The 14,111-nt window shown below is 45.3% G+C and overlaps 1 protein-coding gene across 1 annotated transcript; it reads left to right on the top strand.

The window, feature by feature from the left end:
• Positions 1-4,892: 4,892 nt before the first annotated feature.
• On the top strand, positions 4,893-8,863 carry IL6 (interleukin 6; the record flags this gene model as incomplete). Its single annotated transcript, XM_081079788.1, is given in 6 exon segments — positions 4,893-4,956; positions 4,959-4,997; positions 5,163-5,353; positions 6,476-6,589; positions 7,306-7,443; positions 8,696-8,863. Coding segments are annotated over 6 exon segments (714 nt in total).
• Positions 8,864-14,111: the final 5,248 nt, after the last annotated feature.

Below are 14,111 nucleotides of genomic sequence, written 5' to 3'. Positions count from 1 at the left end.
TGATTATTCAATAATTTAGTTGTAATTTTAATGTGTTCACGGAAAAAGGCAAGCAGAGTTTGTCTACTCAGCCACCTTGGATCTCCTCTTCTGTGATATTTTTAACCAGTCCAGGTGGACCCTTCTTTAGGAATAATAAACCTGAATGTCTCAGAATTACAGAGCGCTCAGCATGTCCAAAGCGTATTATGGGAATTATTCCACCATGAAGACTAAAGAGACCTTCCCTACTTTCATAGATTCAGCTTGCTAAGGAGAACATACATGAGGCTTAGGTCAAAAAGACAAAGACGCTCTCTTTTTATAGTAAATAAGTAGCCAAAAGGGCAGGGAAGGGAGGTAAAATACATCACAGCCAGGCCATCAGAATCCCCTGGTCGTACCATTACATGTGATGCTTTCAAATAAGCTCCTAGTACCTTTATTTTGAGGGGAAAGAGTAGAAAGAACCAGCCAATGTGTTTGCATGCTTAGTTTCTGCCTATGACACTGAACTCGAGAGAGCTGCGACCTTTGGAGAAACCAAAGATTGTTCAAATGACTCGTGAGAATAAATTAACTCAGTGCTCTTTGCAGACAAGTTGAAGTTTCCAAATTGTAAAGCAGAACCAGCAGCCACCAACATAGAAGGTCCATTCCACAGATGAAGAAGATAAAACACTGAAACTCAGCCTGAGGGACCTCCCCAACCCTGGGGCACAGGGCCAGTGGGGCTCCTTCAGAGTCAGCAAGGTCCTCATGACCAAACCAGCTTCTAAGCAACTGGCTTATTAACATCTGGAGATTTGGGCACATTTTTCCAAGCCTGGAGACCAGAGAAAAGGGGACATGAGGAGGGGGGCAGTTCCCAAGGCAGGGGGAGTCTACACTGTTGCCCCAGGAGAGGGCACTTCCCTCCCAAGATGCCTGGGGTTTTCCACTTCAGCAGGGGAAGGTAACTCTGCTGAGGACACAGAGAGATGACATCTCTGCAGTTTTGAGTCAGAAACCCAGCAGGACAGACGTGCCCCTTTCTTAGCCTAGAGAGAGCTAGTTCCAGCCCCAGCACCCTTCACCTTCAGCAAAGCTGAGGCCAGACCAAGAAGTTACTAGGCGCTACAATAGGATATCAAAGCTGTTGTCCTGATGAGGTTGTGAGGGACAGAACCATGAATTGGCCCTGCTGGGAACTGTCCAGAGCTTTGGTCTCCAAGCCTGGCTGCCCTCCAAGTAGACAAACCACATGTCCCTCAAGTTTTCTTTCCAATACCACTACTTTTCCCAAAGCAGAGACATTTCCCAGAGCCTTACAGGCCTGGTATTTGCTCAGGGAGACTCGGTACCGGAAGGGGCCGTTAAATAACCCACTGTTTACCTTTGTAAACTTCTTATGACTTAGTGACAAGTGAAAACCACATTCTGACAGCAACTTCAAGTTCCCTAGTGCCCAGAGACTTCTCTTTTTGTTTTCCCCTTGGGATACTCCCTCCTGCTAAATCACAGACCCTCCCATCCTCAATCCCCCCAAGTAAAGACAGAGAGCACCACGGCACATTTTAACCTGTGAGATGTGGGGAACACCTGTTCTCCTGAGAGCTTAGGACCAAATGAAAGTTACTTCTTCCTCTTCCCCTTGAATGCACTGATGGACACTGCGAACTGGACTCCACCAACACATAGGAAAGCAATCCTGAGCAGTAACTCTGAGGGCATAGGCAGGACCGGCCAGCCCTACATACAGTGGTAAAGGAAGAAAAGCTACCTTGGTTTCCCTTCTTCCTCCCCACACATTCCCACTTGTCTTGCCTCTTTGCGTCTCAGCTGGCAGTCACTTCAAATGTGGCCACTGAGGTGATTAGTCAGTACCTGCTGACAGCCTGGCATCTTTCCTGGTCACGTGCACATATTAAATGTGAGGGCTGAGCTCTCCAAATGGAGAATCAATTGACATCCAAAGGAAGGAGCTATCATGGTGGAGTTATGGATGTTGCATTAACACTTTGGAGCAAAGGAGAGCCCATTCCTCCCACAAGCAAATGCCAGCCCAAGGCACTGGCACTGACAAAGCCCCGAGATGTTTGCAATACACAAGGTGGCAGACAGTGCCCCCAACCCTCCACACACATGCATTCCCACCCACACGCTACTTGCCCTTTTCTGGCTGCCAGAAGCACGAGATCTGGGATTAAGTCAGGTCTCCTCAACCTCGAGGGCCACTTTCAAGATTTTGAATAACGATGATCGTCATGGTCCGGGAAGGCTGCAGGTTTCTGTCATAAAAACACTTTGCAGAAAGCCTTGGAAATGGTGCAGGGACAACACACAAGCTGGGCTCATTATTTAAACTGAGAGACCAGGTTTGGGATCTTAATGTTCTCGAAACAGAAAGGAAGTCACTTTTTCCCCCTTCATTTCCACTTTGGCCATAAAGCATTTTCAACAAAGCATAGAATCTCATTTCTTCAGAGGAAGAATGACTGGGAGACCAGCTGACCACTAGCTTCGTGGTCTGGTTCATTCCGAGCTTCCTCAGAAGCAAGACGCCACGTTGGCTTATGGAGCTCCACTGGGGGAGTCCTCCCAGGCACAGACCCAGAGCCCAGGAACGTGACGAAGGCCAAGTGTTCACTGAGGGGCCCCCAGGCTCCAGGGACTTTTCACACATTGGCTCGTTCAATCTGCACAACAGAGACCTGGGAAGAACTGTTATTACCCCAGTTGCATAGATGAACAAAAGGGCACAAATCCTTGGGGTCACTTAGCCAGGGTCCAACTGCAAGTGGCAGAGCTGGGCTTTAAACCCAAGCTGTGTGACTCAAGAGCCTATGCCCTCCCATAGAGAACTGCCTAGGTGACATCCAGACAATGGGAAATGACTGTGTGTGTGTGTGTGTGTGTGTGTGTGTGTGTGTGTGTGTACACAATAATGAAAATACAGAGGTGAGCACCTGGGTAGCCAAGAAAGCCTAACCCACATTAGGGTAACAGGATTTAGTTGAGAATTATGGGTCAGACGCTACCTCTGGAGACACAAGTGGGAAGGGAAGGAGCCTTTACTTTTCCCTGTATACCCTGGTGTCCTGTTTGAACATTTTACCACGTAAACACACTTCCTATTTTCAAAACTTTTCATTGAAAAGAAAAATCCGTATGTTGTCGTCGAGTCACTAAGTATTTGAAATTTTCTAAAGAACAGACATGTGAAACAAAGCAAACCCACACTACAGAGGCCTGCAGGGGAGCCGGGATGGGTGGCTTCATTGGGTGCAAGAGAGAGGTGACTTGGCTGGAGGTATCTGAGTTGCTCAAGACCTAAAACCACTAAAAAATGAAGCCATTCAACCATCCTCTCCCATTTTCATTTTTGAACTAAAAAAACTCCCACTGCCATCACCACAGGACCTGCCTCTGTTCAGAAAGCCAATGAAAGAATGGATGACCTCACTTTCTCCAACAGGCGGGTCCTAAATTGTTGTGTGCAAAACAAAACTTGAGTAAATCGATTCATATTTTAAATACCCTAGCAGAATAGCAATCTTGACGAGATCCTCTTTGCAAAGCAAAGAAGCCGTTTTTGTGATAACGCTGTGTTTTGTAAATAATTTTCAGGGCATTTTTGGTAGTCTACAAAGGTCCTAGATCAGCCTGGAGCTAGTCTTCTGAGCTGTCTGGGCGTCTTTGAAGACTGGTGGGGCAGACTTGTCATGAGCCTATTTGTATGAGACCAAGGACCTTCCTGCAAGAGACGTCATTGTAAGGTCTGAGGGAGCCTGTTCAAGCTTGACCCAATAAGAAAGGCTGGGGCACTGGAGTGGAACTGTAATTCAGAACCTAGAGCAGCCGTCTGTGTTAGTAGATTTCTTCCCAGCCACCTGTGGACTCAGATCAAATCATACAGCAGGAGGGAGCTATGAACACAAGCGCCAGAAAATGCCACAAGTTCCTCCTTTGACATCCCATCAAAGAGGTGAGTAGTATGTTCCCTCCCCACTTTTGCCCTCAACCAACTGAGCGTCAGTGACTGAAGCCTCCTCAGCACCCGCCCAGGCTCCTTGGTGGCTCCTCGGCGAGCCAGATCACCCCATTGTCAGCAGCGGGGATAGCCCCAGTTGCCCAAGACAACTTCCTTCGCACAGAGATCAAAGTCTTCACCAGCAGGGTCCCCGAGAGGCCACTAGGCACAGAGCAGGGCTGTAGCTGACCTGGCTGCAGTGAGCTGGAGCAGGTGAGGATGAAATTGGCAAATGCCATGAGGTGGCAAGAAGGGATCATTTATGTGGGCCCCGCACACTGCACCTGGAGACTCCTAGGGATAACTGCATGAGGTCTGGGGGCAGGCAGGCATTTCTGCAACAGCTAGTCATGGCAAAAACCAGGAAAGAAAAGCACTGTGGGTGGCGCAGAGTATTATCTTCTGTGTAACCACAGGCTGGTGGACTCTTCGGTCAGAACCTCTTAGGATTTTACAAATATGAATAAGCTGGAAAACTAAATTCTAGCCTGGTGATCTGGTAATTAAAGTATTTTTAAAAAATCATAGTCAGCCTTAGCTTCTCTACCACCCTATCACCCCTACAAAACTTTCTGGATGATTTCAGCTTTACTTTCCTTCTCAACACATGCCAAAGTGCTGAGTCACTAAAAAAAAAAAAAAAAAAAAAAGGAAAGAAAAGAAAAAGAAAGTAGAGGAAGAGTGATCCTGCTTCTTGGGGCTCCTTGGTAATGACCTAAGCAGCACTTTTCCCCCTGGTTGTGATTCCTGTGATGCTCAAGGACGTCACATTGCACAATCTTAATAAGGTTTCCAATCAGCCCTACCCACTCTGGCCCCACCCCCCACCCTCCAACAAAGATTCATCAAATGTGGGATTTTCCCATGAGTCTCAATATTAGAGTGTCAACCCCCAATAAATATGAGAGTGGAGATGTCTGAGGCTCATTCTGCCCTCGAGCCCACCAGGAAGGAAAGAGAGCTCCATCTCCCTCCAGGAACCCAGCTATGAACTCCCTCTCCACAAGTAAGTGACGGAAATCCCTAGCCCTGACCGGCCTGGCTGCCGTGCCTGGCTAAGAGGGGGTGTGTGCTGGCCCGCAGTGAGGCTGGCGGGCGGCCAGCAGCCAGAAGCAGAGCTCCCCCAGCTGTGCAGTCTGCTCACTGCTGCTCTCCCTTCCCTCCGGCACAGGCACCTTCAGTCCAGTTGCCTTCTCCCTGGGGCTACTCCTGGTGATGGCTACTGCTTTCCCTACCCCAGTTCCCCGGGGAGAAGATTCCAAAGATGACACCACCTCAAACAGACCACCACTCACCTCTACAAACCAAACTGAAAACCTCATTAAGTCCATCTTCTACGAAATCTCTGAAGTGAGAAATAAGGTGGGTAAGCTCGACGGAGGGTGATGAAAGGCCCATGTGGGCATTTCTCTTCTTGCCCTTGAATGGGGACAAGGGCTCTTGCACTGGGATGTCTTTATTGGGTTTGGGGGCAAGTTTAGATTTGAGGCCAAAGAGACAGACTGTGTTCTGTATTTCTCCTCTGCTGCTGGTCTCAGGGAGCTCCTCTCCCTCCTGGAAAATACAGAATGAGGCTGGCATCCTCGGCCCCTGGCCCATTCCCAATTCTGTACTTGGCATGAGCAGAGGACCACTTTCTCCTGGGACTCCCTTTTCCCTAACCAGCAACTAAGGTCTAGTAATCTTTTTTGTGTGTCCCTTGGACTTTGGGAGGATTAAAAAAGTGCCTCCTGAAATGACCGTTCCGCTTCTCCGGACAGTCGCAGTACTTTTAGGTTAGACAAGCTTGGTAGTTAGGGATTCCTCAAAGTCATTCCAGCTTATATTCTGCCTCTTTCAGCTGTTTGCAAACCTGATAGCCCACCGAAGTGGCAAAATTATAGGCAGGTGACAGCAGCTACCAAGCTTTAAATGTAAGGTAGTTTGGCTCTGCGTAGTAGAAACGAAAGAATAAAAGAAAGGGGATTGGGAGCCCCGAATCTAGTTCCGGTTCTTCTAAACGAGCTTTGGGATCTTCGGCTAATTTCCTACCACATCTGGGCCCCATGTGTAAAATTATGGGATTGGACTAGATGATCTCACAGGTCCTTCCAGCTGGAAAATTCCATGGCTCGACTTATATTCACCCAGCTGTCAATAACATTGCTGTCATTTATCAAGTACCTACTATGTGCCGGGCACTTTATAGAAATATTATATCTTACCCTCACAACAAACTTCTAAGGGAGGTATTTCATTGTCCTCAATTTGGAGACATTGGGACGCTGAGGCTCGGAATAGGTAACAAGCCTGGAATCACAAGTGAGCCAGGAATTGAACCCAAGGGTGCCCACCTCCGCTAGACCTTGCTTGCCTGGAAGCTGATGGGTTATGACTTCATGTTGCTTAGAGAATTTCCTGGCCATGGTAGAACATGAGTAGGCCCTCTAGTGGTGTTTGTTGTAGGGGCACTTAGAAAATAACAGTTCTGGTATTTCTTTCCAGATGTGTGGCCACGACGACACGTGTAAAAACAGCAGGGAAGCACTGACAGAAGACAATCTGAACCTTCCAAAAATGTCAGAAAAGGACGGATGCTTCCAGTCTGGGTTCAATCAGGTACGAATGCATCACATCCACTTTTAGCTCTTCCTTAGTCAAGAGTTCTGGGTCTTGCATACATTGTCAGTACACATCAAGACCAAGCAGGCACCAAAGAAGGGGACAAAGGGAAAGACCATCATGTAACTTTCATGCGGAGACCAGCTGAAATCTTTGTAAAGACAACTTATTTTTGAACGGCTTGGTCAGAGATAGACCACCTGCGTTGGGATGTTCACAACTGTCAAATGTTAGAAACCTAGCAGGTTTAGCTAGTTCATCCTGCGTGAGGTGGTCCACGGACCTTTCTCCACCCTGGCCGCCTTTCGCAGGATCCAGGCCTGCCCTCCCTGCTGAGGTCATTCTCTATACCCTTCTCCTTCCAGACAGTGAGATAACCTGCACTGACTGCTGGTTGTTTCAGCCCAACACTGACAAGGGCAGGAGTACAGCCAGAGGGAAGAGTATTAAAGGGAGAATCAGAGAAGGACCCCCTTACCAAATTCTAGCATCTGTTGGGCTTTGGGTAAAATTGATTAAGTGGTGTCTCTGATTGTCCAGATACTTAAAATGGGGCAGCTATGCTGTCTGGTGCCTCAAAACATGATGCCTAAAAGCACTTGAACTTCGGAAGGGGGAGGAAGAAGACGTTATTGAATTACAGTAATTTTAACCCTTCAGATCAATTCTATCTTCCTAACAATACCCAATTGTCCCACCGTCTGTCCCCTCAGGAGACTTGCCTGGTAAGAATCACCACCGGTCTTCTGGAGTTTCAGATATACCTGGAGTACCTCCAGAACAAGTTTGAGGAGAACGCCAAGGCAATGCAGATGAGAGCCAAAGCCCTGGTCCTGATCCTGAAGCAAAGGGTGAGTGTCTCCTCATCCCCCACTTGGTGTAGGGAAGACAGGCTCAAAGAAAGCAGCCCAGACAACTCGGGAATGCAAAGCCAATTCAAGAGAAGGGAAGGGAAAGGATCTAAGAAATAGTTCCTGATGGTTAAAACTATTTTTTCTTTTTAGCTTTCTTCTGCCAAAGACATCAATAACTATATTTAAAGCTATGTTTCATGAGGTAGATTTTAACTTCAACTTCTAATAGCTTCAAAAATAAGAAAAAAAATTCTGTAGATGGGTACATCTAACCCTGTTCAGTGACCCATAATAACAAAGAACAGAGAGCACAAAAAGTAGTTAAATTATTGCCAAGTGACATTCTTGTCTTTATGGTAGTTTCAACCCTTTGTCCCGACTTGTTGCCAGAAGAGTTAATGCAGAGAAAAGGCTAAAGCTTGGAAGAGGAGGTACCAAGGGCTTTGGTACTACGAGCCGGCCATTCAAATGCCACATACTGGAGGCTTGATGGCACAGTATATGGAGGCACCAAACAAACACAACGAGAAGGGCCCTGGGTGGAGAAGCACATGGGTGCCCATCCTGCCTCTCCCTTGTTAGCTATTTGCCTTAACCAGGGGGTCTCCCACTTGACGGTGCACACGAATCCCCTGGGGAGCTTGTTCCAGGGAAGCGCTGAGTCAGCAGGTCTGGGGTGAGACCCGAGACTCTCATTTCTAACAAGCTCCAGGCAGTGCCGGTGCTGCTGCCTCGGGACCACATTTGGAGGTGCAAGGCCCCCCACAATTCCTTAGCCCCGTGTCAGCGGGTCTGTGGAAATGTTCTTCCCTGGCCTCCCACACCACGAGATCGTGGGCTCTCAACCGACGCTGAGTGGATGGCTGGGAGCGAAACCGGGTTCACTCAAGAACCCATTAAAATGCCTTAACTGTAAGTTCTTCATTTACCTGCTGAATTCCAGCTGTGAACCAGGCACTATTTAGGACAACAGAGGGCAAACAGGACACTGTGGCTGCCCTCTAGGTGCTTATGGTGTGCAGGAGAGCAGCAAAGGGCTGCCTAGAACTCTGTTGCTACGAAAGGGCTCTTCACAGGGTGGGCTCAGAGGAGAAGCCCCTCCCCCTACCTGGGTGACTCAGGGCAGGTGGCCCCAATTAGTCTCCTATCACCCCAAACTTGAACATCTTCCCACAGCTCAGAGCATCCCTCCACTGAAAAGGATTTGTTCAATATTTAACCAATTCTTTTCGCTTTCTTTTCCCTTCAGGTAAAGAATCCAGATGAAGTGACCACCCCTGACCCAATCACAAACTCCAGCCTGCTGGCTAAGATGCTGTCACAGAGCGAGTGGCTAGAAAACACGACAACTCACCTCATCCTGCGAAGCCTTGAGGATTTCCTGCAGTTCGCCCAGAGGGCTGTTCGCATAATGTAGCCTGGGCATCTAAGAGCCTTGTGGTTTACGGACATTCCTTCCTCTGGCCAGAAACCTGTCCACTGGGCACATGACTTATATTGTTCTCTATGAAGAACTAGAAGTATGAGCGTTAGGACACTATTTTAATTATTTTTAACTTATTGATATTTAAATATGTGATATTGAGTTAATTTATATAAGTGATATTTATATTTTTATGAAGTACCACTTGAAATATTTTATGTATTCGTTTTGGGGGGAAAAAAGCATAAAATGGCTTTACAGCTTAAATATCCTCATTTCAGAGCCAGATCATTTCTTGGAATGTGTAGGCTTACCTCAAATAAATTGCTAACTTATACATATTCTGAAAAGATATTTATATTGTATTTATATAATGTTTAAATACCAGTAAATGCCTTTTTAAAAAAAAATCAGTAACTAAGCCTCTGTGTGTCCTGTGAAGCTTACTATAGAAAGTTCTGTCATTACCAGCAACACAAAAAGCTACAATCACCTGCAGAAAGACATAACTGAGCACCTACGCCATGCCAGACACCACGCTAAAGTGTTACTTCCACCTTATTTTATCCCAGTACTTGCACACTCTTTAGTGGATGTGAGAGTGATTTCCCTGTCACCCAGTGGGAGATAAGGCACAGGCCCAGATGTGAAACCCAGGTCCACCTGCTTCCAGGCCCGCTTTTAACCTTCAGGTCCCATTGCCTCTCAGGAAACTGAAAGGTAATGTAGAAAATCCCAGGACATGTTAATACAGGGAAGACATTTAAAGGTGCAACCGAAAGCCTTTGAGATGATACAACCACTTTTGTAAGATAGCAACGTGCCAGCTTCTAAATAATCACTCGAAGTTCTGCCTTCTTCCTCTGGGTTTTTCAAACACTGCACGGAGCTGTCTGTCACAGCACCTACCACACTGTATCGCATCTTCAAATTGATGGATTAGTTTTCCCCCAGCCAGCCTGTGTGTTCCTCAAGAAGGCACACTCTATTGTATATACTTTGCATCCTAAGCCCATGGCCCAGAAACTGAATACACGAGGTCTCGATAAACATTTTTTGAATGAAGAAACCATACATAGAGGATTGGATATAAGACACTTCAATTCTTGGGGACAAATGGTGTTGGTCTGTGAGTGGGGAATTAGAAATACTGTGCACTTGCGAATCTTCATCTTAAGAAAAAATAGCAAGAGTTCGAATAGAAACATTCTAAAAACTCCTAGAGGAAGCAATGAATAGTCGATGCATGCATATCTACCTCCATTTCCTTTCCCACCAGTAATACTCACCCACCCTCTCCCTCTCACCCCTGTCGAGAGTGGTGGTGAGAGAAGCAATCTGGGAAACTGCACATGGCCGGGCCTCTCCATTCCACCTAAACACAATGTTGGGAATTTGGTAAAGATTTCCCCTTTTCGACCCCAGCAACATAAAAGTTCTGTCTTCTGATAAAGCTTTCCCTACGCTAATCACCAGGGGAGCTTCCTCGGGGGGAGAGGCTCTGCTAAGCACGGGAAAGTCCACAGAGGTCAAAAACTGAGAGGAGTGAAGAAAGAAAGAGTCACATGCTTTGATTTCTAGAAACCATGCATCACAGTGGGCTTCCCAAAATTAGGGCCAAATCAAAGAGCAAAGAGAAATAGCAGTCTCTATACATTCATTCTTCAAACAAAAAATGTGTAGAGCACCATATACGAGTCGACAATTACCTTTCATGAACTCATCCTAGAAAAAGTGCTATATACCTCATTGCTGAATATCACTGCAGTCACCTTCGGAAGCTATGTCACTACAGTCATCCCTTGGGAAGCTATGCACTGATGCCAGCACCTAGTCCACCCTTCAAAGCAGTTTTGGAATTCTTTCTCTGGAATGACCATCAGAGCTCTCGTCCTATTACCCTTGATGTCCTGAATGGCATCAAAATGTCTTCCTTTCAATATTTCCTTTATCTTTGGCTAAAATAAGAAGTCCTTGGGGACCAGATCAGGTGAGTAGGGAGGGTGTTCCAATACAGTTATTTGTTTACTGGCTAAAAACTCCCTCACAGACAGTGCCGTGTGAGCTGGTGCATTGTCATGATGCAAGAGCCATGAATTGTTGGCAAAAAGTTCAGGTCATCTAACTTTTTCACGCAGCCTTCTCAGCACTTCCGAATAGTAAACTTGGTTAACTGCTTGTCCACTTGGTGCAAATTAATAATGAATAATCCCTCAGAGATCAAAAATAGGTTAGCAACACTGTTGCAACAAGTTTGTGAACTTAGTTGTCATAGTTCGTAGGTCAGGTAACGCTAGGGACGCAGAGGTGAAGCAGCCAGACACAACCCCTGCCCTCATGTGGTTTACACTGTGACATGGAAGACAGACAGTGAACAAAGAATGTAAGTATGACAAGGTTTACAAAAGACAAATGTTTGGTTCACTGAGAACCTATTCTAAAGGTACTACAGGGGACATAACTAAGCCCAGGGAGGGGAGTATAAGGGGCTTAATTGAAAACGAGAGGTTTTGGCTGAAATGTGAAAGATATGAAGGAGTTAGCCAGGCCAAGATGGGTGGGAAGAGTGTTGCAGAGGGAACAGCACGTGTAAAGGCCTGAATTAATGAAGGGCTTGCTATGGTTGAGACAATGAAAACTACATTGTGTCCAGTGCATAAGGAATAAGGAAGGTGGTTGAGAAGGGGTGGAGAGGGAACCTGAGACCCTCAGACAACTGACAGCGTCAGAAGCCATATTCAAAATTTGGGGATTTACCCCATATGTGGTGAGAAGGAATTGACAGATTTTAAGTAATAGAATGACATATGAGATTTACATTTTAATATGATCACTCAAGTTACAGTATGGAGGATGAATAGGAAAGGAGCTAGAAGAGAACATTGGAGGAACATTCCAGAGGCCTTCATTGTAGTCCAGGGGCGAGAGGACAGTGTTCTTTTTTTTTTAATCTGTGGCAGTGTATCTGATAGTCACTTTTTAAAATTATTTATTTTTTTCAGTTATAGTTGACACTAATATTATTTTATGTTATTTTCAGGTGTATGGCATAGTGGTTAGACATTTATACAATTTATGCAGTGATCTCCCTGACTAGTCTAGTACCCACCTGGCACCATGCATAGTTGTTGCAACATTATTGACTATATTCTAGATGACAGGGTTCTGAATGAGAATGGTGCTGATTGCTAGAGAAGAGTAAGCGCTGCCATCAATGAAAGATAGCTCAGAGCTAGTTAAGTAGGATTTGGTGATTGGTGACAAGGTGATTCAGGAATTTCAGAGGGTACTGAGGCTTTGAGAGAGGGAAAAAGGAGGGCTTGGACAGAAGAGTAAACCACAGAGAATTTTGAATTTGACAATATTCATTTATTCATTAATTCAAATATTCTATGAACATCTGCAATGTGCCAGATTCTCTGCTGGGCCCTGGGGATATATATAATATAATCAGACAGACAGGTCTCTGCTCTGTCTGTCTTACAAGGAGCTTACAATCGTGGGGAAAATGTTTAAAGAAATAACTACTATGCTGTATGCTAAATACATGTGCTACTAATATTACGAGTTGAATTGTGCCCCCTAGAAAGATATGTTGAAGTCCTAACACCCTGTACCTGTGACTGTGACCTAACTTGGACATAAAATCTTTGCAGATGTAATCAAGATAAGATGAGGTAGCTAGGGCGGTCCTTACAAGAAGGACCTTATAAGAAAGAGTTTTTGATTTGGGTTTTTATTGTTTGCTGGCCTTTGTTTTTTCAATGTTCAGGGATTTTTCAGTTTCTTCTGGTGGCGTGGGGTAAGGAGGAAGTCTGTAGAGGAGATCCAGTTTTCTGTAGCAGTTTCCAGCAAAAGGGTAGATACTGCCAGAGAGATAAGAGGCAAGAAAAGAAAGGTGATGACAAAGAGCCCCTGAGGCAGCTGTGACTTAGGAACTTCAGACACTGCGATGTCCAGTAGCAAATTTTAATTTATCTTCTGTCTTACTCATAAAATTTCCATGAGCTTTATTCACCAACCTAAAGCAGATATAGGGCAACCTTGTGCTAATCTAGCTGTAAAAAATGAAGGGAGGCTCATGTCCATCTTTTGGGGGCAAAATGGGCAATGCAAGGTTGACAACACAGGAAGATTAAGGGAAGAGATCAAAGAGAAATCAAAGGTAAGAGTTCAAAGCGAGAAGTGACGGGAACAATCAGGACATGTAAGATCCCTCCCAAGAAAATCAAGAATACTCAGGCAGATTTGGGAAAAGTTACAATTTCCTATAGTCGGCTTGGAATAAAGACACTGGTTATTATATTTGGATACTAAAGGGAAGGAAGGGCTACCTCCAAAGACTAGGGACTCGGGGGCACCTCGGTTACGCTATGAAAATGACCCAAAACTCTGCAAGAGAGAAAGCTATAGGGAGGCAGCAGTCCAGATTCCACTCCTGATAAAAATTCTAAGTTTCTGGTGATTTAAGAATGGGAAGAAAGAGACAAACACACATGGTCTAAGAATAGACTCATAATAATAATGATGATAATAACTGTTATTGAGCACTTATTGTGTGCCAAGCACAGTTCCGTGTACATATTATTTCCGAGGCATATCTATTAACCAAAGGAGCAGAGTCTAAGAAATTTGTGAAAGTTATAAAGTGTGCAAATTCTAAAGCAGACTGCTAGTTATCCTTTCAAATCCATTCTCCACTTCTTCCACAACAACTCGAGTTTGAATAAGACTTGTGGCTACCCATCTGAAGGCTATATTTACCATTCTCTTTTTCAGGGAGGTATGGCTGTGCTGGAAAAAAAAAAAAAAAAAAAAAAAAAACAAAGAACATAGCAGGCCTAAAACTACTATCCTTAAAAACCCTGCTTACAAGCATGTCCCTTGACTGGCACCTGAGAATTTGCATGGTAAACAGCTCTCAATACCAATATAGAACTTTCCCCAAATGATAAGAGTGCCTAAACTATTTGTACAAACAATATGGTTCATACAAACCACCTGCTTTCCTTCTGAGAATCTGAAATTTTATTTTATTTTATTTTTTAAGATTTTACTGGGGAAGGGGAACAGGACTTTATTGGGGAACAGTGTGTACTTCCAGGACTTTTTTCCAAGACAAGTTGTCGTCCTTTCAGTCTTAGTTGTGGAGGGAGCAGCTCATCTCCAGGTCCAGTTGCCTGTTGCTGGTTTCAGGGGGCACAGCCCCCCAACCCTTGCAGGAGTTGAACCAGCAACCTTG

This window comes from Rhinolophus hipposideros, assembly GCF_964194185.1.
Source record: "Rhinolophus hipposideros genome assembly, chromosome: 18".
In the NCBI taxonomy this organism is placed as follows: Eukaryota; Metazoa; Chordata; class Mammalia; order Chiroptera; family Rhinolophidae; genus Rhinolophus; species Rhinolophus hipposideros.
The sequence above is the reverse complement of the archived record's forward strand: the minus strand, read 5'-3'. Positions and strand labels throughout refer to the sequence as shown.